At 40.6% G+C, this 24,599-nt stretch overlaps 1 protein-coding gene across 1 annotated transcript in view; it reads left to right on the top strand.

Annotated features, from left to right (window-relative positions):
* Window positions 1-24,273, top strand: part of agbl4 (AGBL carboxypeptidase 4) — a 285,402-nt gene extending 261,129 nt beyond the window's left edge. Inside the window, exons 10-13 of the mRNA XM_068318744.1 lie at window positions 9,513-9,665; window positions 14,316-14,478; window positions 23,887-23,980; window positions 24,137-24,273. Of these exons, the coding sequence (XP_068174845.1) occupies window positions 9,513-9,665; window positions 14,316-14,478; window positions 23,887-23,980; window positions 24,137-24,236 (510 nt within the window). The 3' untranslated portion in view covers window positions 24,237-24,273. The remainder of the gene's footprint in view (window positions 1-9,512; window positions 9,666-14,315; window positions 14,479-23,886; window positions 23,981-24,136) is intronic.
* Window positions 24,274-24,599: the final 326 nt, after the last annotated feature.

Below are 24,599 nucleotides of genomic sequence, written 5' to 3'. Positions count from 1 at the left end.
ACACACACACACACACACACACACACTTGAAGCAGACTAGAATCCTGCAGTGCACAGACAAACAGGGGCTTTACAATGAAAGATTCCCCCTAATATCAGCATTTATATTTTTGTTTTTCAGAAGCATACTTAAGCAAATAATTTGTAGTAGAGCTGTGTTTCCAAACCTTGAGGGAATAATCCGAGAGACAACTAGATCGTCGCTACTGTTGGACAATAAAAGCTCAGTTTTGCTACAATGATATTGATGTTTTTTCTAGGAATTATCCTGTGAGCAATTTAATATTTTTTTATGATGTCATCAGTCAAAAGTAACACACAACATGAATTCAAAAATAGTGTTATAATTGGGTCCACAGTGGCTGGAGACCTGTGTTGTACATATGACATACACTGTGGGACTGTAGCTACACAAACATGCTGGTGATGTTTGCATAGATACAGTCTCACAATTTATGTCATATGTTCAGCCTAATAAAGGAACATGATCACCTTTCTGTCTTTGACTTCTCTGGCTGGGTGGTCTCCAGTCGGCATGAAACTGGAACATATGTTTGTAAATCCATTCCTGCTGGTCAGATGCCTCCAATCCCTCTCCCTCCCTGTTGATAACCATCCTACCATTACAGTACTTGTCCTCCTGCAGACCTCTTCTCCCTGGTGAATGCCTTCAGTCTTGCAGAGTTAATTTGGAGGTCTGCAATCGCTCTGTGTCTGTTTCTTTCTCTTGCCACATTCAGTTAATCCCATCAGACCCACTACTCATGTCGGTAGCTCCCAGTTGCCAGTTTCAATGCCAGGTCTGCAGCAAGGAGGCCCTGTGCTACTGCCCTCCATTCATGCTCATCGCACACAGCGGGCATGTAGTCTAATGAGGCTACCAGGGTTGGAGGCCTCCACTGGAGGACTCCATTAACATGAGATCAGCAGGAGCTCCAGCAGAACAGGCAACCTGGGCTGGTATAAACGGCCCTTTTGCCAGCTGAAGCTGGTTGTTTAACATGATCTGAGAAGACGTTGTATTGATTTAGAAAAATAAATATTGTGGTTATATGTTAGAATTGTGCCTAAAACTCTTTGCTTGTTCCTCTGGAATTGTCATGTTTTCTTTGAGCTCTTGTTAACAGAGTGTGGCTATAATGAAGATAAAGTATGACGTTTCAGCTCCACTCAGCAGACAACCTAGAAGAATATGAGCCCCTTCCTACAGAGTCATTTTATGCAGTTGGTAAAGCATTTCTTATTGTGAATCCAGCTGAACAAAACCTTTCCTTGATGTAAAGTCTAATCCACAAAGTCATGAACTGACCTTTTTTTTCAAAAAGACATTGGCCTAAACTGTATGATTGATGTTCATGTGTTTGAAATGTAATATATCCATGGCTGGGAGGGAGCAGGTTTGTTAGTATAGATCCAACAGTAGCCTTGTTTTGTCCTTTTAATGTTGCTGTCGTTTGCTGCTAACTTTAGTTAATTAGGAATGCAGATCTTGTGACTGTCTCTGTTAATGGTGTCTGCTGGCTACAATAAATTGTAATGAACTCTTCCTGATTAATAGAGTTCGGTTTCAAAAAGCACAGTTAAAGTCTCTCAGTGAATCATTCTTCACACTGTCCTGCTGAAATCCTTTCCTGGCATGGACCAACCCAAGAACAAACCCCAATGTTCAGCTAATAACCCTGACATCAGTGTTTTAAGTGACGTGGTAAACATGAGTCATTTGTTCAACACCCAATGCTGAATTTTCAAGATTTGTAACACAAAATGTATTTTCTATAGTGAGATAAGAAAACTGATCGATGGTCAATAATTCTGAAGCTTGACAGAAAGTTGTGATTTTAAGAGAAACAAAGAACTCAAGTTGTTTGTTTTTTTTGTAAATGTTTTTCTCTTGGTAGCATCCAATATGAGAACACTCAACAGGATGTCCAGTAGTGGTCACAGTGTTGTCCACTGTTACCTCTGAGTTCAATATGTGCTTCTCTGTGAGAGTCAAGAATAAAAATCCAGAGCAGATTCTGTGCGCTAATTGAATTTAAAGCGCTGTGCAAATTTGCTTTGGGAGTGTGTGTACATAATTCTGACCTGACTTTTTGTTCAATCACTGTGCCTTCTTTTCTAATTTAGATACACACAGTTCTATGCATAATGCATCATGATTCAAAGTCACATTGCCCTCCATTGCATAAAGGAGCCAATTCAGTCTGAAACACCATCAGCCAGTCTTGTGACTGACATCCTCGTCACTCCAAAGCAATTCTCCATCATTGTGAATTCAACAGAGAAAAGCTTCCTTGTTCAGTTCAAGGCAATAACTTCCAAGTGCTAATTTAATCAAAGCTTGTAGCAGGACCAATCCAAGCTGCATTGTTATTGATAGATGGGAATCTTTATCTGACAAATATTGGTATAGAAATTGAACACTGGTGGGAAAAAGAAAAAGTGTTTTCTGCATACATTGTCCTAAACAACAAATTATGGTTTGAAATTGCATCTCAATGTCCCATTTACCCTCTTAGTTATAACTCTGCTATTAATAAAACGAATAGGGTGCTGAGTATGAACTGTTACAATTTGGCACCAAAGCTGTAAATTTGTCCCTTCTCACAACATACAGCCATCATAATGACAGACTGGAAAACAATTGCAACAAATAAATTCATGCTTTAGTGGACATAAAGGCTCCTGGTGTAGGCTGAATGTTGATTACTCATCAGCAAAGATTGCCTCCAATACTTCACTCTGAGTTTAATGTGCATTCATCAGAGACAAAACTAATCAATAATTGATCCTTGATAAAAAGAATTTAAAAAAAACAGTTGTGACAGTTAGCTCGGTGTTCAGTTAGGAATAGGAATTTTGAAAAAGAGTCCTACTAATCCAGGTTAGAATAATCCGTTAGCAAGAGAAAAATATTGAATAGTTCTTTATAGTTTCAACAGACTGAGCGGGTATTGACGATGAATGAATGAATGAATTGATTTAAACAACCAAAGCCCCCCCCCCCCATACAGATCCTTATGAATCAACACCCTATAGTCAGCATCAAAATGTTTGCTGGCCTTCATGGGTGAATGGCCTCATCAGCATCCCATTGTGAAACCACAGGTTGGATTTCTCAAACGCTCATGACCTGTCACCACAAAGAAAATAAATAAAGTCAGTTCCCTGGTTTTATTTTGGTACTTCAATATCGATCGTTTCACAACAACATTAAATTGATCTTTTGATTGCTGCAACAATCCTGATTTTTTTTTTTTTTTACTGTTATAACTAAATAAGACATCAAGATAAAGTTGATGCTGCATTTTCACCTCACTGCTGAACTTCCGATGTCTTAAATACGTCCTCTGGTGCAGAGGTTTGGTGGCTTCATTATCTTTAAAGGGAGAGTCGCTAATAGGTGTATAACATTATAAAAACAAGGCAATATTTAAGTAACTAAATTTCTGTTTATAAAACTAGGTGTAAACTTGGACTCCAACAATCTGAAGTTAGCCTTGCTCAAGTAGTTTTGTAAAAAAAAAAAAAGTATCATACCATCTGCAGCTGAACATTGGTCAGCAGGGAAAATGTTTGAAAAAGGCAGTGATGCAAGGAGCCATAATCTGTTCCCAAGCTACCATGTTGTTTGTTTTGAAAAGAAAGAAATGGAGAGTCAGAAAAAAAAAGGACACAAGACCAAAGAAACAAATGGGCTCATCTCCCTCCTAAAGCGCTGCTTTTCTAACTCATTTATCAAAGCAGAAGAAGAAAAATTCTTGATTGGCTGATTACTAGAAACATTCATCACCAGCCGTCGTAGCCCCGCCAATTTGACACTGCCATTTTGGATAATTTGTTAAGGATGACAAAGAGGTCATTGTTGCATTGGCTTCTTTTTGACCTGTTTATTATTAGAAAATTAATTTTACCTCTCAGCCAAATGTAGGTCCTGTCGTGGTGCCGAGATGAATTTTGTATCTTGAAGTCCTCCCTAATGTCCTCTCTGACTGCGACAGCCCAACACTCCTTTTCTGTTTCCTTTTCTCCGTTAGTCATAAAATCTGCCTTGTGTATGAAACTGAGGATTTCTCTGTCTCTGTACCATCCTCACGATGTGCATTGTCTTCTGGTGTCAGCCAACCATTTCTGATCCATTTGTGAGATTTACGACCAATTTTACCCCATCATCCCTGCGTCGTTTCAATCTTTCCATCATTCCTCTCTTTATTCTCAGTCAGTTGGAAGCAGGAGTGCCGATTTTTCACAGGAAGATAAAGATGGAAGTCTTGCATTTTGGTAATTTTGTGCTTTCCTCGCCACGTTTAAATTACAGGATTTAACTTCTTCTGATTTTCCTTTCAAAATAATAATCATGTAATGATATATGATAATAATAATTTTGGTGGGGGTTTTTTTTTTCAGTCTTTCACATCTTTATCTTGTTTGCTGTCCTTTTATATCAAATCTTCCCTCTGCCCTCCCGGTAGGTGAGGCAGTCAAAGCGGTGTTAACAGACCCAGATCAGAGGGCTGCTCGCCACCTGACTGATTACAAGTCAGGGCTGTGTTCATAAATGGACAAACACGGTCATAAATTTGAGAGCACAGTCTCGACTGAGAGGGACAGGTGGAAATAGCATTGACAAAAGGAGACAGACGGAGACAGACGGAGACAGATGGGGGAGTTTTGTATCATTTACTCTCGTCCGTGAAGCAGGTCGTGCCATCTGCCATGTTCAGTCATTGCTACACCATTAGGTGGTTGCTGGCCCTGTGAACCCATGATGAAATTCTGTTTTACTGAATATAATTGATATGTTGAGGAGTTTTTCTTCTATCTTTTCCATGTTAGAACATTTTGCCCACTAGAATTTTATCCTCACATTGTTCCTCACGTTCCAAACCGAGATCTTTATTGAACGGACCTGTAGAGAAATTGGTGTGTACTCAAGGGCATCTCAGCAGGAGGTGAACTGAACTTTCAGTAAGTTGTGATAATAATGATGTTGTTTTTCTAACCTCACGGACACAAAATATTCCATACAAATTTTAAGATAATAGACACCTCGATAATACACAGCAGCCGATAATGTAATAAATGTGCCCCTTTTGAAAATGTAATAGGCAATTAACGTAATAAAAGTTCTGAACCGATAACGTAATAATTTTTGGCTGCTAACGTAATAATTTATTACACTATTGATTGGTTATTACCTTATTGGTCTGGTAAAAAAAAAAAAAAAACTTTGCAAATGTAATAACTATTACAAAATATATTATGTTATCGGTTCAGAACTTTTATTACGTTATCAGCTTTTATAATGTTATTGACTTTAACAAGCGTCCGTGAAATAAAAGGTGGATTTTCAGGCAGCATCTAAACCAGGTAGCCAAACCACCGCTCTTGGCAACATTTGATGTGAAGGAGCTTTATTGCTTAAAGATGGATCCAGATATGGACAGAGTTCAGCACATCTCCTGCATTCATTTATTTCGTATTCCATGTGTTTTAAAAGAGGTAGAAGTAGATGCCTGTAGATGGATATGTCCATTTACATACATGGGGAAGCACAAATAGATTGGAAATGTACATCAACTGGTTAATCAAGAGATTTAAATTCCAGCTTAGTTGCCTCTTTACCACAAAGGTCCATCATAAGGTGTGCATTCCTATTGGTCCATCTTATACTGTACTCTGTTGTGAGACGTTTGTCTCATTCACTTGACACGGCAGGTAACATCCAACCCGACGAATGAAGAACAACTATGACAGACCTTATTGTCCGCAGGGCCAGTGTTTCCATTTTTACTCTAGGTAATCTTTAAATGTTGGATGTTGTACCTTAAATGGTACAATATTGTTGTCCTATCTTCTTTTAAACAGTTCCCTTCTTCTCAAAAGTTATACTGCTGATGCCGAGAGCTTTATTCAGGAGCTGGTAATCCTGCATCAATCAGCTTTTTTTTTTTCCCCTTTCAGTGTAAAGATAAACCCGGCATTTACGGCCCTCACACACCACCCTCCATACCCTGCTCTAATTAATATGCAGGAGATAAGTGCTTGTCTTACAAAATTCATTCCTTTGACCTTCTAGGTTTTACATTAAACTGTCTGCAGCCACAGCAAGTTCACCATAAGTTGAGAGTTCCCCGGAGTTCCAGTGGAGAGATGGAGCTTTGTTTCTCTCTGAGAGGTTTTAATTTGGACAAGTCTCTCTCCCCGTCTTCTCGCTGTCTCAAATTGTCTTCTGCCTTTCATTCTGCAGTCTCTTTTTCGTAATTGCCCCTAATTGCTCATTACAATTTCAACGGAACAATTCTGGAGGTCAGACCAAGTTGTTAATTGACGCATCAATCACAGTGGTGGGGCTTTCAGAACCATCTCAGCTTGATTGACGGGGCATTAACTGAGTATCGTAGAAACCTGGACATGACATTGGGTGGGATCTATTGCTGTTACTCGCCCCCACCACCGGTCTACTGTCTGGAAGGAGAAGCATTCTTGTTAGGACATGTACAAACTAAACTGAAATTATCTTCGTTTTCATCTTCAATAACTATAATCAAGGTGTGGCTTTTTAATTCCTTTTTCTATACTGTATCCATTTCCTGTCTTTTTAGTACAACTTTGTGAGAAATGCTCTTTGCACAAATCAATGTCCATCAAAATAATTCTCCATGCAGGTCTGCAGCACTATTGATTAGTTCTTGATTATTATTTCTATTGATTATACACTTAAATGGATTTAGTTTTGTTAGGTTTTTTTTGTTCATTACATCCCGCTTCAAAGCGGTGATGTTCATCCGTTCGTCCGTCCGTTCATTCGTTCGTTAGTTTGTCCACCAAATATCTTCACAACCGTTGCAGATAGAAAGATGGAACAAAAAGCACATTACTCGGGCGGCGAAGGGGATTGAAATGAGATGATGATCTTGACCTTGACAGGACCGTCAAGGTCAAATTTTAACTTTTGTACACTCAGGAACCAGATAAGACAGAAATATGAAGATCAAAGGCCATTGTGAGTGAGACCATAGAGACCATCTTTGACCTATGCAAGTAGGTCAGGGTAAAAATTTGAATTCAGGGGTGTCTCAGGATGTTGCAGTCTCTGATTGCCTTGGTTGTAGTTTCTTTATGTTTTAGCTCGTATAAAATGCTTGGGAAATTCAAAAAGTTTTCTTTAAAAATTAACCATAGCTTCAACTTAAAATTTCCTCTTTTGTCTGACCAAAAGTTCGAAGCCAAACAAATGAAGTTATTGTAGACGGCAAATGTTCAAATTTGTGAAAACCAAATTTTAGAATTGTCTAAAAATTAATTGGGTAATAACTGATTATCAGAACTGTGTAAATAATGTTTTATTTGTTGGAAAATAGACTAATTGTTTCATTTAGCCGCTGTTTCAGCTGTATGTTTGCTTTTAGTCTTTAAAGTCCTTTGTATGATCCCACAGGACTATCTAGGAATCTATTGAAATAAATGTATGACAACTTTATTTCAGATGTGACAATCAATCATTGATTTTTAACTGAATTTTTTTTTTTTTTTTAATATATCATCAAGGAGTACCTGATGAATATTCTGGGCTCTACTGAGTCTGGTACATTTATTCAGCCTTTCCCGATCCGTTCAGCTATTTCTCCTCTTGTTTCATTTTTATCTTTTCCCTCCATCTCCTCCAGAGGAGAGAGACCCGGGTGATTATTAGACTGGTTTCCCTCGTCTAGACCTCATCTGGTTATTTGGAGCTCCACCTTCCTCCCTCTGCCTAATGGAGCTGGATCTACCCTTCCCTTCTCTGTTTTCACACCCGTCTGACTCTCCTTTATGTCTCTATATATTTGTCTCTCTGTCTGCGTCCCATCAATGCCACTGCTCAATTGGGTGCACTTAGCTTTTTTTTTTCTCCTCTTGCCCTTTTTGTGTTTTGTTTTTATGTTGTTTTTCCCTCCCTCCTCCATCTTTTCACCCTCCCACTGTCCTTTTCTAAACCCCCCCCGCCCCCCTTTTCCTCTGTCGTCTCCTGCCGCTGCTCCTCTCCTCTGGGGCTTCATCCATCAGGTTGTCGGGGGCTGCTCGTGGCTGACTCCCAGCCACCATATTTCACCACCAGCCAGCCAAGCAGCTGACAGCACAGCCACTGCCAGGAAATTGCTTTGGCTGTGAGTGGAATTTCAAACACAGGCATACTGCATCGCCCAGGATGCCCAAGCACTGTTTTTCTCCTTCTCTCTCTTTCCCTCTCTCCTGTCAATCTCTGTACACCTCCCCACACGTATCTTCTGTCTCTGTATCGCTCTCTGTTCCTCTTTTTTTGCTCTCTCTGTTTGTCTTCATGTACTTATTTCCCCTCTTTGTGTCCCCATTGCTTTGTGTTTTTCTGTTTGCTTTTCCCTGCTGCCCCTCTGACAACACACACACACACATACACACACACACACACACACACATGCACGAGCACACACTATGTCACAAACCCACATGTACCTTTTTTTCTTTCTGTCTTCTGTCTCTTTGCTATTCCCACCCTCTCTTCCGCCCACAATCTCCACTCTTCTTTTTCAAATTCACATTCTTCCCTTCTTCTCTTCCTTTTTTTATGGCCCACAGGGAACAAGGTGTGGTGTTGAATGTGTAATGAGCAAAGAGAGATGGACGGAGAAAGATAAAGAGGAAAAAGAGGAGGAGAAGGAGAACGGTGCTATAAGACAGAAAGAGGAGATAATGTTGCTCCTGAGTTAAGGGTCAGAAGAAATGCGTGTGTCTGTGTGTGTGTGTGTGTTTTGTTTAGTTTTTGTAGGACTGGACTGTTAACCTATCTGTTTCAACTTCATAAATCTGTTAACATCATGTTAACAAAATAATGAGTCAAATTCAAGCAAGATAAAAACAATTAAAATCTATGACAGGTGGGTCAAAAGTTATGCAACTGCTGGAAATTCAGCATTGTCCACAACACATGACCTTAAATGAGAATCATTTTGTTACATGTTACAGATACTTTAGAATGTGTGATTTTTTTTTTATTAGCTCCGTGTTGCTGCGTCTTAAATCTGTCAGCGACAGCCGACTCCATTACTACTTTTGTATGTTGCAACAACCATGTCCGTTTACAGTACACTCAACACCTCCCAGTGCACTCAGTGGTCACCAATGTACTTATCACTTATGTTGTGTGTAATGCATCCTTTACAGGCCCCCAATGAATTCATTATTAACCTAGTGAATTGATATGGAGCATGGGATAAATTTGCCACATGTCTATCTTTACAACGTATTCATGGTGGATCCTTTCAGGTATCGTCACCACATGGGTGACAGACGTGTCTGAGAACAGTCTCCCCAGTGCAGAGCAAGGTTTTTCCTTACTCCCAGTGGGTATATTAATTGTGGACTGTTGCTTGTATTTCCATAAAAATATCCCATATTCCCCACGAACCTGCCATTTTATCTTCCCTAAGTGTCTCTGTTTCTCTGTCCCACTGTTCTCTTCCACTGATTTTCTCCCTCTCCTCCTCCATCAGAGAGTTAGTTTGGAGTTCTACATTGACGTTCATGCCCACTCCACCATGCTGAATGGCTTCATGTACGGCAATGTGTTTGAGGACGAAGAGCGTGTCCAGAGACAAGCTGTCTTCCCCAGACTGCTGTGCCAAAACGCACCAGACTTCTCTTTCGTAAGTCACACAAAGCACACAGACATACCAGGAAGTAGAATTTCACCAGCTTCAAGGGCTATCCTGGAGAAAACAGTCCTTCTGAAAAACGATTGGATAAGTGGTATTGAGAAAAGAGCTTCATTGCCACCTGCTATGCTCTGCCGGGGAGGACAGATGAAGAACTATAAAGAGAAAATGTATCTAAAGCTGCATGGAGTTATAACAAAGTGTTGACTGAAAACTATTGAATACTTCTTGCTATTGCCGAAAGGTGGGGTACACCCTGGATAAGACGTCAGCTCGTCTCAGGGCCACAGGAAAGACAAACATACACTCATGCTCAAACTTAATACTAGAGGCAATTTGTAAAAGTTTTCAGTTCAACTAAATGAATTATGAATATTTACATTTGCTTTAACATGTTTTTAGGTTAAACAAAATTGTAAACGTAGGCCCAGGTGTTCTGTATGAGTAGAGCAGGTGTTCATTTAAAGGCAGGTGAAACTGAGTTTGCATGAATGATGTCAAATGATAGAGGAGGAAAAATTTACAGTAAAATAAATGGACAGAAGCAGAGAACATGAAGAACAAAACATTCATTCACTTACTGTGATGCTTCCTTCAGCAAACCATTCATGCATAACTTAATGGAACCTTACCATTCAGGTCATCTACCAAACCATTTCCTCTCAGCCCTGCATCACCTCGACTGAACGCCGCCTCCTCGCTGATGGTGACATTTCACACACAGTCTTCATAATAACCTCTATTGCCCAATTATTCTCGGTGCTAATCTCAATCTGGGGTGGATGTTGAGATAACATTTGTAAAGGTGTCACTGATTGTCATTGTCTATATGGTATGCAGTGTTAAGGACGAGTAAATGCCATTTCAGTAGAATTTATCTCTCTCTCGCTCTGACTCTGTTTTGCTTGTGTGACAGTTGGCCCAGGGGTCGTTTCCCTCTCTATGCTTTTGTCCCTCTGCTCATTCAGCACTACCTAAAGTCCAATGCAGCAGCAGCACAACATAATCATAGCAAACTCCCACTGGTGGCTGCTAAGTCTGCATTTCTGTATGGCAATGCACACTGCAGCAAAGTGGAGTGACAGGGGATAGAAACTTTTTACACACTCCTTCCCAAAACAGTGTCACACTCGTGTATAGCTGACACGCGTAAAACCCAAAATAGACTGGATGAGGTTGTTTTCTTCTGAAATAGCCATTCATATCCAATGTTTGTAATGACATTGTTTGAAGTAAATATTTTCAATAAGCGGCTGTGCCCTTCATATCTGTCCTTGAATTTCCAGCAGCTTACTGCTGCGTCTTACTAAGAAACAAATCACTATCGAGACATTTTAGCTTGCGAGACACAGCAGCCAATATTGATGCAGCAGTTACAACAAGGGAGTAGTGGCATTGAAATATGAGTCAGCTATTGGTGATGCAATTGTTTTAGACATGCGACTTTTACACCTTTACCTGAACAAGTCCCAGAGCATTAATAGAAATTGCAATTACTTGATTTAGAATAGTAGCTTCCTCCAACATAAAGTTTTTCGAAATATAATGCTTTCAACAATCACAGTGGAGATAGTGGTAACAAAAGACAGTCTTTTCCTGGTACAGGAGTCTAAAAGTGTGTCTTATCTGCCAACAAACTGGCATCTGTCTGAATGCTGTTTCAATTCATTTTACAATTTATATATTATTTTCAATTTATTTGTTTTTTTCTTTCCATACATGTCATTACAGCATACTTCATTTTCATCAGTTTTGGTACATTGTTGTTTTGAAATCGTCCATTCAGTCCAATAGACGTTTAACAATGATATTAACTGATTCATTAATACAAGACGACTTTTATTGTTCTGATGGTAGATATGTCATAGTTTACAAAGTCCAATACAAAGAGGCTTTCCAACACTTGACATGAAAGTCCGTGACTAAAAAAAAGAAGGTGTACAATCTACTTATAGCCCAGACTTTTTTGTTTTAATCTTTCTACAACAAAAACATTTCAAACTGGTGGATCTCATTCAGGCGTGTGTCACAGAGAACTCAGTAAAGGCAGTGATCAGTTCAATCCCTATCACCTGTTGCTAAGCAGGCAGCAGTAAGAAACAGCGTCACAGATCGTAGTTCTAGATGGAAATAGAAAATAGCCCAGCTTTGTCAGTTTCTGAATGAATAGAACTGCTGTTACAGTGGGGATGTTCTGCAAAAAAAAAAAAAAAGAACATAGCTGAAACTTGATTAATACCGGTTGTGTAGAAAAAGAGATGAGGGATGAAGCAAGAAAAGAACTTTAGGTATTAAGAATTGCATGGCAGAAAACATTCATTCATTCACTGACTGTAATGCCCCTCCACCCAGTCATGCAAGGGACAATCAATCACATTTTTTTCATTCAGGTTATCCACCAAATGGTTTCCCTGTGCCACTTCCATTTCTCACTAATGTTGACATCACTCCACAGATATTTGGGTCATGCTAATGGCCCCTTTGTGCCACATCATTCTGTTCCAGCCTATAACAACAGACCAGAGACTGCAGTTTGCCTAAGACTGCATGGGACGCTCAGCTTCCCCTAAAATGTCAAAAATTAAATGGTCAAATATGTACTCTTGAGTTAAAATTTAATTACAAATCTATTTGAACAGGGTGGCACTGTGGCAAAGTGGGTAGCGCTGTTGCCGCACAGCAAGGCGGCTCCGGGTTCGCGTCCCGCTCTGTGTGGAGTTTGAATGTTCTCCCTGTATCTGCATGGGTTCTCTCCGGGTTCTTCCTCCCATCTCCACAAACATGCACTTCAGGTTAATGGACGGGCTTCAAATCGACTCTAGGTGTGAGTGTGTTCATGCATGCTTGTCCTTGTCTGTGTGGCTCCACGGTGCACTGGCGTCGCGCCCGGAGCATCCCCCACCTCACGCCCTAAGCCAGCTGGGATAGGCTGCAGCTCCCCACAACCCACAATAGCGGTTAGAAAATGGATGGTTGGATCTATTAGAACATGTTCAAAGCAAGTTTGTTCACAATCAGCTACTTTTTACAAGTCGACTGACTCAATTTTGTTAACAGTGCATTTGCCCTTTGAATTAAACCGTCCAATCTTTGCACATAAGACAATGGATGATGGTGCCTTGGATTGTACCAAATGTTCAGTAATGAAATTGGAGGATTTTAAGTTCATGTTTTACAAATTGTTGAACATGTTGAACAAATCTCCCTCAAGACTGATGTGGTGTTTGATATCATCCAGGGTTGATTCAGGGGTAGTCCCGTATTCAAATCAGGGCTTTTCCAGGTAACAGGGGAAAGCTGTGTGATTTATTGTTTTATTCTAAAAAGACATGAGGTTGGAAAATGAGACAATGAGAGTCTATGAGAGACTAGCAATGACCACTGCAGTAGATGGCAATTAAAAGATTTAAAATCAGAGTATTTCTCTACCAGCTAACCACACCATATTAATAACAGCTAATCAGAAGCGGCAAACAGAACTCAAGACAATATGACCGCAACATCTACACAACTCAGAAAAATATTTGAACTCTTAAAAAACACAGTTGTGTTGGAGAGTTCTTCATTTTATAGATTCAATTCTTATTTATGACTCATCTGCCCATGAATAATTATGAACGATATTAGATTCACACAATACAACTTATGTTTCTTAATACAGTGCACCCTCGTTCCTCACGGTTAATGCATGCCATCTTCTACCACCTTCTATCTGTATTACCTTTTCCCACACTCTTATCAACTGTTCAAAGCACTTTTGTGTCTCATGTAAGTCCGAGACTCACGAAACGTAATGCACTTCCGGACACCGTCAGCCAATAGAATGCACGTACAGTGTCACGTGACTGCCTCCCAAAAATCCGCGATGAGGTGAAGTCGCGAGCATTGATGCGCGAATGCACGAGGGCACACTTTCTTAACATTTCTAACATCATTATTGATTTGGGGATGATCCCCATCAAATCTGTCCAAAAATGTCTATTTCCCAAAGTAATATTCAAAACTGGCCAAAGGTGCACCTGATGAGCCTCGGAGCATGTGACAGCTGGTGGTTGTACAGGTGGTGTTCTCCTGGCAGGTGTCCTTCTGGATACAGCCCCAAGAGGCTCCTCACCAAAAGAAATGCCTTGTCTTCTACAAAAACAAGAGGCATGGGGCCAACATGGTCTGCACATGGGAGACATCCATCCAGGTGGGTGCTGAGCCTTGAAGCCCTAGAGGCTTGAACAAACATCAACCAGTATACGCCCGTCAGTGCTTCTGTTATATGCCCAACTATCCACTATCCACCAGGCAAAACAGCTACTGGGTATCAGTTCATGCCATACGGACAATCAATAAGGCCGTCGTGTTTCCCATCCACAACTTCAACACACTTTTGGTTCCATAATATCTTGGAGATTGCAGAGAGCTGGTAACAGGGTCTTTAGCTGCTAAATGCTCAAATCTGTTTTGTTTGATGCCGGGCAGAGTTGGGCAGTGGCTTCCAAAGAGAGAAAACATTTCTCCAGACTTCTTCAACAATGCTTTAAAATGGTGGTTCTTTTTTCTTGCAGAAGATCTTGTCATGAAGTACCATTGACAGTATGTAGCCACTTGTCTCACATGAGTTCCCAGATGCATTCTTTTGTGTTCCTCTAGTCGAATACATCCTTTAACCGGGATGTGGTGAAGGCTGGTACCGGCAGAAGGTTCCTTGGTGGTCTCCTGGATGACACATCCTACTGCTACACTCTGGAGGTGTCCTTCTACAGCTACATGACAGCCGGCAGCACCGGTCCCATCCCCTACACTGAGGAAACATGTATCCTTTAACACATATAATCTGTATGTTTCTGTTTCTATCTCTATCTCCATGTATGAAAATGAAGATTCAGCGTGTAGAGAATCAGACTGTGGCCAACAAAGGAGATCTCAGAAGCAGTGTATCTGTCATCATGTATCTGTGAAAAGGTGGAAATTATATCTAAAAAAAAAAAATCTATTTGCATCATAATGAAAAAAAAAGTTGATACTACGAAATTATTCTAAATAATAAGAGTAGGTTTCCAGGCTTGGCGCATTTGTTGTGATGTCACCGGACATCACCACTGCCTTTACCATAGTCTGAGTGCAATGATGCAACAAATGCTGTCAGTGATAAACAATGGGATGCATTTATTAGGAACACTCGTGATCACATGTCTTTTATCAAGCTTCAGAATGCTGAGGGAAATTGCAGAAAGGACTCCTGTGTGAGAAAACTGTTTTCAGGCTTTAGTGACTGCAATGGTATACATTCTCCGAGTGCTTTCTAGTTTTATGTGCGTATGCGTGTGCGTGTGTGTGTGTGTGTGCATGCGTGTGTGTGTGTGTCTGTGTGTGTGTGTTTGTGTCAGGTCATTCAAACTCACTCGAAAACCATTTTGCTCTTCTGTTGCCTCTTGTTGTGACAGATGTGCAGTGACAGAATAGGGTTGTGATAGCTGCATCTATTGATTTCATTTACAAAGGAGAGAGGAGAAAGGAGCCGGTGTTGGCATATGTAACATGGCACTTGAGGCTTTAATTGCAATAAACAATGGAACAATAGACCAAACATGATTCCTGTCAACTGCGATTGTGCAGACACAAAGACACTGGAATGCACACACGTTCATCACAGGATCAGAAGGTCACAGGTGCCTTAATGAAACCAGATTGGGAGGAACTTTTCCTTCAGCTGACCTTCTCAGGGGCTGGAGAGCTCTTAAGAGTCAGCCAATGGCCGTCTGATCTTAGCGACTGATCTTAGCGACAGAGTGAATGAGAAGAGGAGGAAAGAGAGATTTAGAGTGGGTGATAAGTACACTACAAATGAAAAGCATGAGCTCCTTTGCACATGTGTAGGATGAGTGCAGGACGAATGGAGGGTGGATATAGATGCAGCCCTAGTGCCCTCTACTGCTAAGACCAGGCACAGTCTGAGCGACCACAGATATGTTGTGTGAAAAGCTGGTATAACAGTCAGGTCAATTTAACACGTTAATACTTTGTCGAAGAGCCACTACAGACATGCATGTTCCCTGTAATTCACAGGCTTTTATAGAGAACACAGATGAAGCAACTCCAGTTACTGCGATCAGGTGTGTGTGTGTGTGTGTGTGTGTGTGTGTGTGTGTGTGTGTGTGTGTGTGTGTGTGTGTGTGTGTGTGTGTGTGTGTGTGTGTGTGTGTGTGTGTGTGTGTGTGTGTGTGTGTGTGTGTACTCTCATCCTCTCAAAGAAACATTTCAGGGATTTTCATGACACATGTAATACTCAAAATGGCTCTGCTCAAGCCACAAACAGTCCACCTTACATGGATATAAAACAAATTTGACTCTTGACTTGTTTTTGTTGGAGCGGCGTAGAAGCACTGGGTTCAGGAAAGATGAGAAAAGGGAGGAGGGGCTTCTGCCTCCATGTTTTTAGGGGACATTTGTCCTGAAGGTCAAAAAACTCAGCATTAGCAGGAGGACTTGCTTGATCTTTTCTTTCTCTAGAGGTGTGTGTGTGTGTGTGTGTGTGTGTGTGTGTGTGTGTGTGTGTGTGTGTGTGTGTGTGTGTGTGTGTGTGTGTGTGTGTGTGTGTGTGTGTGTGTGTGTGTGTGTGTGTGTGTGTGTGTGTGTGTGTGTGTGTTGTGTGTGTGCGTGCGTGCGTGCGTGTATGTGTGTGTGTGTGCGTGAGTGTGTGTGTTGGCTTGTGAGAAGGGGAGCTACAGGGTAGGCAGCACAGGGACCTCATGTTGAGTGGAGATTGGGGTCAGGCAGGTTGAAGGAAGCGACCATGTTGTTTTATACGCCCCAGCAGTCAGCTCAATGGAGCGTGCAAATCATCAACAGAGACCTTTAGCATCTCAATGCCCCCTCTACCTTTCTCACTACACACACACACCCACACACACACACACAGAGTCACACACACACATTCTAAACTAATGCATTACAAATGAATAATAACGTGGGCCCCCGATGCTCGCCACCTTCAAAACACGGCGCCCATCCCCTTTCCTTTCTCCTGATTCTCCTTCTCCACTGCTGTGACTCGTAGCCACCAAATTGAAATCATAACCTTTCTCACCACTGACACTTTCTCACAGTTTGACAGTGTATTTATTTTCTGATCTCTCCTCTTGTGTCCTCCTTTGTCCTCGTCTCTGTCCTGTCCTCTCATCATGTCACCCTGACTACGACAGCTCATATCATTTGGTCAAGCTGAGAATCGTCTTCTCCGAAACAGCACGGACATCCCATCCTCCGTTGTGTCCCCATCTCCTCTGTGTCCTCTGATCATTTATCACCCGGTTGTGTGTTCACATTAATTCATAGACACATTCTTACATTCTTTTTTTTATGCTTATCCGTAACACTTGAGCCAGACTTTTTTTTTTTTTTTTTAATAATTCAATTGCATTTGTGGATAGTTCAGTTCATTCCAAACTGTGTGTGTGTGTGTGTGTGTGTGTGTGTGTGTGTGTGTGTGTGTGTGTGTGTGTGTGTGTGTGTGTGCGTGCGTGCGTGCGTGCGTGTGTGTGTGTGTGTGTCCATCTGACAAAGTGATAGGCTGCTTCAAAAATTGGAACGCTACCCCACTTTGTAAAAATCTGGAACGGTAGAGTTTGATCACCTGATTTGTATTTTATATATCACTTGGCTCAACGGGAGGAAACTTTCTGGGAGGGGATGCTAAGACTACATTTTACGTGGATGACAGGAAGAGGCGTCAGACACCCCACCTCTGTTTAAAGATGGTCCTCCCAGTTTGCGAGAGGCAGCTTCTTTCACTCCCTCTGTAGAGGTGAGAATTTAACAGTTTAACAGAATTCTTTGGCATTCTTTAACACTGCGGGTCTCAGTGTGTTTTCTCTTCTCATCTCATCTCCGCCCTCTTTTTAAATCAAATAGGAAGACGACAAAAAACACAACGCAGAAAACTTTAAAATAACCAAAGCTGCTCTAACGTTCTCAGAATTACAGCTGAGCAATTGTCCTATACGTGTCCTTCCTAATCCAATTTGATCTCCCACCCTTGGCTAAGTAGTTTAGCAACAGGCTTTTATTCCCTGTGAGTTTTGAAATGTTCTAGAAATGGTCAGCTGGTATATCCTAAAGAAAGAAAACCACTTAATATACTTCTAAAAAAGTTGAGCTGCCTTTTTGAACTCTTGTTGGATCCCTGACCCCCTTTAATGTGTAGTAATTACATCATTTAAAATATGAAAAATTGTTTTGTTCGAGTTCTTTTTGTTTTTTTGTTTTTTTGTTTTTTTGGGGGGGAGGGTTATTGTCACTTTTCCCAAGAGTATCACGTGATGTTACAGTTCACTCCAAGCATGTGGATGGTGCCATTGGCGACCTTTATCAGCTGACAGGAATGTGTGTCAAGTGTAACTATGTGAAGGAGGCACGACAAAAACAGTTCTGTTGTACTGGTATTTATAAATTGCTCGTTAGAATTTATGTCTTTTCTTTTCTTTTTCAACTACAGAATGAAAAAGGCAAAGAGGGCTGAATCTTTTATTTCCCTTATCTGCTCTGATGCACGAAGAATGTGGTTTGTCAAAGGCTTTGTGATGAGACCATGGTTAGAACTGACCATGTGGAATTTTGTATATGTTAATAAAAGTTTTGCGGTCTGTATCGGATATTTCATTGTGTATGGTGTGTGTGTGTGTGTGTGTGTGTGTGTGTGTGTGTGTGTGTGTGTGTGTGTGTGTGCTTTTTTTTAAAAAGAATTATTCAGGACCTGTGAAACCATTCATGCTGTAATGCCCCTGTGACAGATTTGGCTCTTTTGTCTGCAGTACGTTGAGTTTTTTAATACATTATTCAGGCGTACAGTTTTTTTCACATATTTGAAGCTTCTGCAACAGTGGTCACTTTCAAAGATATTCATATATGATCCATAATTATTTTCAAGTGCATGACTTTTGGGTTATCGAGGAGGTTTCTTTGGGTATGGCTCAACTTGCAAAACATAAAATGTAATTGTGTTGTTTTTTTCCTCAAACCTACGGAGCCAAATGCAAACAAGTAATGAAATGATTGCTGAATAAGGGAACATTTATAGATGTTGACTAAATGTGGGGACCCTCTATGTATAATGTGGCCCTTGGGTTAAAAAAGTCCAAGATCCTTATCTGTAGTTGATGGATTCTTGATAACACTTGAACATCTTTTTGTCTGTATCTTTACTGGACTCATCTTTCTTTCTATCCTAATACATGTCACAATTTCATGTATTCTGCACACCCTAAGCCTGTACACACTCATAGCACTCATTTTCTAAATTGTTTTGTGATTTCTGGCTGCCAAAGCATCAACACTCCAATGTCCAGTTCAACATTACTGTGGGACTCCATGCATCAGTTGCCCAAACGCACAACAACAACACATCAACACAACAACACATCAACAAGCTGTGAGAAGTATGCAAATGTAATGGCTTCTGGGAAAATATGCTTCACAAATACACATAACATCACTTGAACACGCGCAAACGGGTAGGTGCCTAATAATGCTTGCAAACACAAACACAGACACACACATTGATACACACAGTCGGTTGGTTACTATTGTTACACTGTGGCAGTTTGTATATAAAGTTAATTGTCACGGAGATTTAAATTACGGTTTATGAATATAATGCTAACTAGAGAATGTGACGTTGAGCTTGCAGCTAACAACTTCTATTTCAGTTGTTGAGAAAGCTTCATAGTGGTTAAAGTTGATATGGCCATCACGTGTAATTGATCCGAATTAACACTGAAAATATCAATTTTCTAGATAAATCTAAGAGATTATACACAGAACGAGTCATTTTACATGTAAAATAGATAATTTTGTCATTTGAAATAACAGTTGCAGAGCAGGGGTTTAAACCTTCTGAAGTGTAACCACTGAAAGTAGTTGGAGTTTCTGCTGTTGAATGAGACTTGAAATATTTTGAAAGGGTTCAAAACGATTAAATTCTAACTAGTTATGACTGTTTTGATTTTGTCTTATTTAGCATTCTGCTATCGCTAAATATGTCATTATAAAATAGAATAAATTACTTCCCAAACGTCAGATTATCAGAATCCTTGCAAAATAACATGAGGCTTAGAATATAAAAATAGACTTTCTGTTTTAAGAACGGCGTGGGAGAATCTCGTTGGTGCTTTTGTCCTCACCTTAAGAAAAAAAAGAAAGCTTTGTTCAGTTTCATCTTCAAGTTTTAGAGTTTGTCTCCTTGCAGTTACAGTTAACTCTGTCAGGGGTTTTAATCAGCCTTTGTTTGCCCCTTTGGACATCAGGACATAAAGACTGAGAGTGGGGGATTGTTACTAGGAACAAAAATGGCCCATTCTGTATTGCTATTGTTGACCAGCCTCTTAATTAGCATTGATAATGAGTTGTCATTGTGTCAGTATAGTGACAAGACCTGTCAGTGGCCAATATTGATGACTTGAATGTCCCTTTGTTTGTCTCCTTGTTAACTTTCATATAAACTGGACAGCATTCTCTGCATGTCTTGTCAATTTTCCCACCGTGGGCCTTGTTGTCTGATTGTCACCTTGTCCGTCTACCAGGACCGAGCACAGGGGACATGACGTGAAAACCGCTAAATGCCACGCTGACAGAAGACAGCTGCAATAAACAAGTAATGATGCCCCTTCCCTTGTTTTGTGTAGCCTGTATCTCATCAGCACTTAAGCTGGTGTGCCCTTGAGCAATGACAATGACCCGCTATTGATTAGACAAGACTGATAGCATACCAGGATGTTAAAGAATACACCTACACACTTCAGTGACAGGCGGTGGAGAGGCTGACGCGCTGCATCCTCTTCAGTGCACACCTCTTTGACCCCTATGGAGCTGGATAAGGAGCACAGAACGATAATGATAATACTGATGTGATTCAGTTAAGTTGATTATTGAATGTCTGGGATATTTTACGGTTTTATCTGTTAATTTGGAAGAGGTGACTCTGATCATATTTCCATGACCATCAACATTTATGACCCAAGTGACTGTTTTCTGACTCTGGGACGCTTCACTTCCTGCTGCAGCAGCGTTGTGTTTCCACATCCTACTTCTTTTCTCTGCCAGTAAGCCAGGGCATCCTCTGTATGTCTTTGTCCCATGTTGCAAGCCTATTTTTGGAAGCTGACCATCCATTACCAAGCTCTTGTAACAGCCGATGAGTCATGACAAACCAAAGCTGAGAGGACATCTGTGGATGTTGGGTCCAACAGATATTTTGTTCTGCTGGAGAAAGAGAGACGGTGAAAGGGGAAGAAAACACTTTGTCCAACCAACTTGACGATACAGATAGAATGTCTGCTTAAAAGAAATTCAAAGTAGTTTGTCCTTTGATTATGTGTGTTAACTTGAAGATTAATGTCAGCCAAAATCATGTTGTATTAATCTCTGTATAGTGATTCGTAGTTCCCAGAGGATGAATGCTAATGACTTTAATGATCCCCAAATGACTAGATATAGACTCGCCAAAAGGTAAAATGTTTCACTCATGCTGTGATCTATTTCAATATTTACCTCAAGAATTGCCTTGACATTTAGTACACACATTAATCTCACCCTCAGGATGAACTGTAATAAATCTGCTAATCACTTATCTTAACATCCGGTGCTATTACGAGGTCAGAAATTTAATTTATCCAATATTTTGGTGATATATTAAACTATTTTCACTTAAGATGGTGAGCCTGATAAATTTCATACTTGATACGTCGGTAATAGCTGCCGACCTTTAGTCTTTCATGGAACTATTATGCATTAAAATTAACTAAAGGCAAGATTCGGTATCATCACCCAGCTGTAATGAGACAGACCGTGTGTGTGTTTCTGTGAGGGTTGCTTGAGGTTTGACAAAATACAATGCCTGTAAGTCCAGACAGGCTGTTAAACTAAGGATTGATGATTTACAAGTTAACATTTTTTGGACAAAATGGATTTTCACTTTTGCAGAAAGTAGAATTTATGTAGTACAGCCATGAATCACTGTAAGAACTTGGGACAAAAAAAAAGAAATGATAGAAATGATGATTCAATATTTTTGGAATATTTTTCTCTTTATGCCAGTTGTTTCAATCACACAATTGTGACAAATAGGTAGTCGAGCAGATGACACTCCGTATCTGAGTGTCAATGACAAGGGAAAGTGACGGATAATGACTCTGTGTTGCTCCATCATGTTCCAGCCTGCTGAAGATGAAGCTGCTAAATATCAGCAACCTTGGATGGAAAAAAATGATTTTTGTTTTGTGTTGGGATGAACACAACCACTATATACTATATGTTCTGTATGTAAGGCCATAGGTAATGAAGGGTGGATGGACAGATTAGCAGCTGATATTGATTTTTCTTATTCCATTCGTCTCCGAGACTAAATGAAATTCACTTCTGTTAGCAACACATTTCTTATTTGTCTGTATTTACTATAGTCCCACTCATGCTGATTACAAACATTGTTGGCATTCTGTTGGTTTCCATTTTTTCATTATCTAAACCTGACTATCATTATTTGCTCTGAAAGATTAATGAGCACAGACTTAGCAACAGCACTCATAGATGCTTAGCTGTTTCATAAAGGCAGTGAAGTTATTGATATTGTCCCTGATGTATTGAGGGACAACAGGCAGGATGGTGATGTGCGCCCTCACCTCTGAATTTAAATTGGGCCTCGGTGTATAAGTAATTGTTTTTGTGTGATTCATAGCAGCATCATACATTTTCCTGACGTGAGTGAAATACAGTTGATTTAGTCTCACTTAATTCAGAGCGCATTGGGTTTTACCTTGAAGATTTACACCACTCATTTATTTAGTTGTTACTCACTGGTTATTTATTGTGCCTCACTGAGTGTGTTGGTCCTAACAGAAGCAAAGTTTCAACACTTTTTTAAATTCATTTATGTTAAGTGTTTCCACGTTGAGATTCATTGGTTTGAATGAGTCTTGCAAATATACATCACAGATATTAAAAATAAGAACTGCGTCAGGTATTCAACACATTTTTACCTCCCTCAGAGATTACAAGGAGCTTACGATTTCACATTCACAGCTTTGTATTTACAAGAATCGTTTGGTTTTCATTGCAGAATGAACACATTTGGAGCTTATGAGAAAGACGGTTCCCTCCTTCCAGCAAACATTGAAATAGATCAATTAAACATGATGTACACCAATATTAAACAAGGGGTGGCACGGTGGCGCAGTGGGTAGCACTGTCACCGCACAACACGACGGGTCCGGGTTCGAATCCCGCTCTGTGCAGAGTTTGCATGTTCTGTCTGTGTGGGTTCTCTCCGGGTTCTCCGGCTTCCTCCCACCTCCAAAAACACGTGCTTCTGGTTAATTGACCGGTCCCAAATTGCCCATAGGAGTGTGTGTGCGTGTGTGTGTGTGTGGTTGTTTGTCTTTGTTTGTGGCTCCGCAGCCCACTGGCATCGTGCCTGGAGTGTCCCCCGCCTCACACCCAATGCCAGCTTGGATAGGCTCCAGCTCCCTGTGACCCGCTGCGGCGGATACAGCGGTGGTAATCTGAAGATGACTGACTGACTGACTTTCTTATCCCCTTCTTCCACTTTTGCGGGTTACACAAAAAGACAAACAATCACGCACACACCAACGCACGCTCAAGCCTACGGACTATTGAGAAAAGATCAATTGACCTGACATGCATGTTTTTTGGTGGTGACACGGGGTGAACACGCCGGGCGAACATACAAACCTCAAACAGAAGGGGCTTGAACCCAGAACCTTCTAGCTGTGAAGTGACGGCGCTACCCACTGGGCCACCATGCCGCCCAATTTTCACAGTTTTTTCTTTTCATGGAAAGCTATTAAAGGACTACTGACATAACCTACTGGTATAACCTAGTAGTAATAAATGACAACATGGAAACATGTTAACAAACAACTGACTATATACACATCAGGGAAACACTGAGAAATACCTTTTTACTTACTTTTACCAGCTGTTGCTGAGTGAGTAAAGGAGGACAAGCAGTTAAGTTATGGGTAATGTTTAAAGATACCAAAATGTTCACTCTTCAGTGGGGAAACATTAGAGAGTTATATAATTGTCTTTCACTGATGGTTCTTTGGCCCATGAAAGGAGGCTATTTCCTGTTTGGGAACTGCTGATCTAGAAAATGTTATGAGCAACGTTACTCATCCAAAATCCATTTGCTTTAACTCCTCGTCATCAGACATGAAACTGGGCCGGAATGTGGCTCGAACCTTTTTGGACTACTACAAACTCAACAACCTTATTAAGGAGGACATACAAACTCCGATTCAAAGGTAAAGCAGTGGGGCACGATATATGAATGAATGAATGAGTTGACAAAAAAAATCATTTTCAATTTTCATGACATTCTCAAGGAAATCTATGCGTTTGTTGTATTTCCTTGGGTATGCAGTAATATTTAACTGACATTTATTTGTTTACATCTGTAGTTCTGAAGTGAAGTCCAACACGGGGAATGGCGATGGAAAAGGCAATGGCGCTGACGCAGCAGACAGGGAGACGGAGAAGAGCCGGGGTATCAGGCACTAGACAGTTGGATAGACAGACGCAGACTGAATAGTGGAGCACCATAGCAGGAGGATCCTTCACAGTTCATTGCCTTTAGAAGCTCCATCTCTCCCTGGCTATAAAGACTTCTTTTTACAGATTTGTCTCTGTGGGATCACTGGTACTTGCAGGACTAAATTCAGAACAAGTTTCTTCCTTGGGTAATCTGTTGATAAAAAATAAAGTTGTCTGTGGCAATAAAATGCAAAGTATTGACTTACAGTGATGGGTATATGGCAGGCAAATGTGTCATATATCTATACCCTTCCATTTGAGGACTTTAGTCTGCAATTGTGGTTTTTACATTTATACAGTAAATGAATGCATGCCTCTCATGTGTTACTC

This window comes from Antennarius striatus, chromosome 7 (genome assembly GCF_040054535.1).
Source record: "Antennarius striatus isolate MH-2024 chromosome 7, ASM4005453v1, whole genome shotgun sequence".
Taxonomy (NCBI): domain Eukaryota; kingdom Metazoa; phylum Chordata; class Actinopteri; order Lophiiformes; family Antennariidae; genus Antennarius; species Antennarius striatus.
Note: the sequence above shows the minus strand (reverse complement) of the source record. Positions and strands in the feature narration are given on the sequence as shown.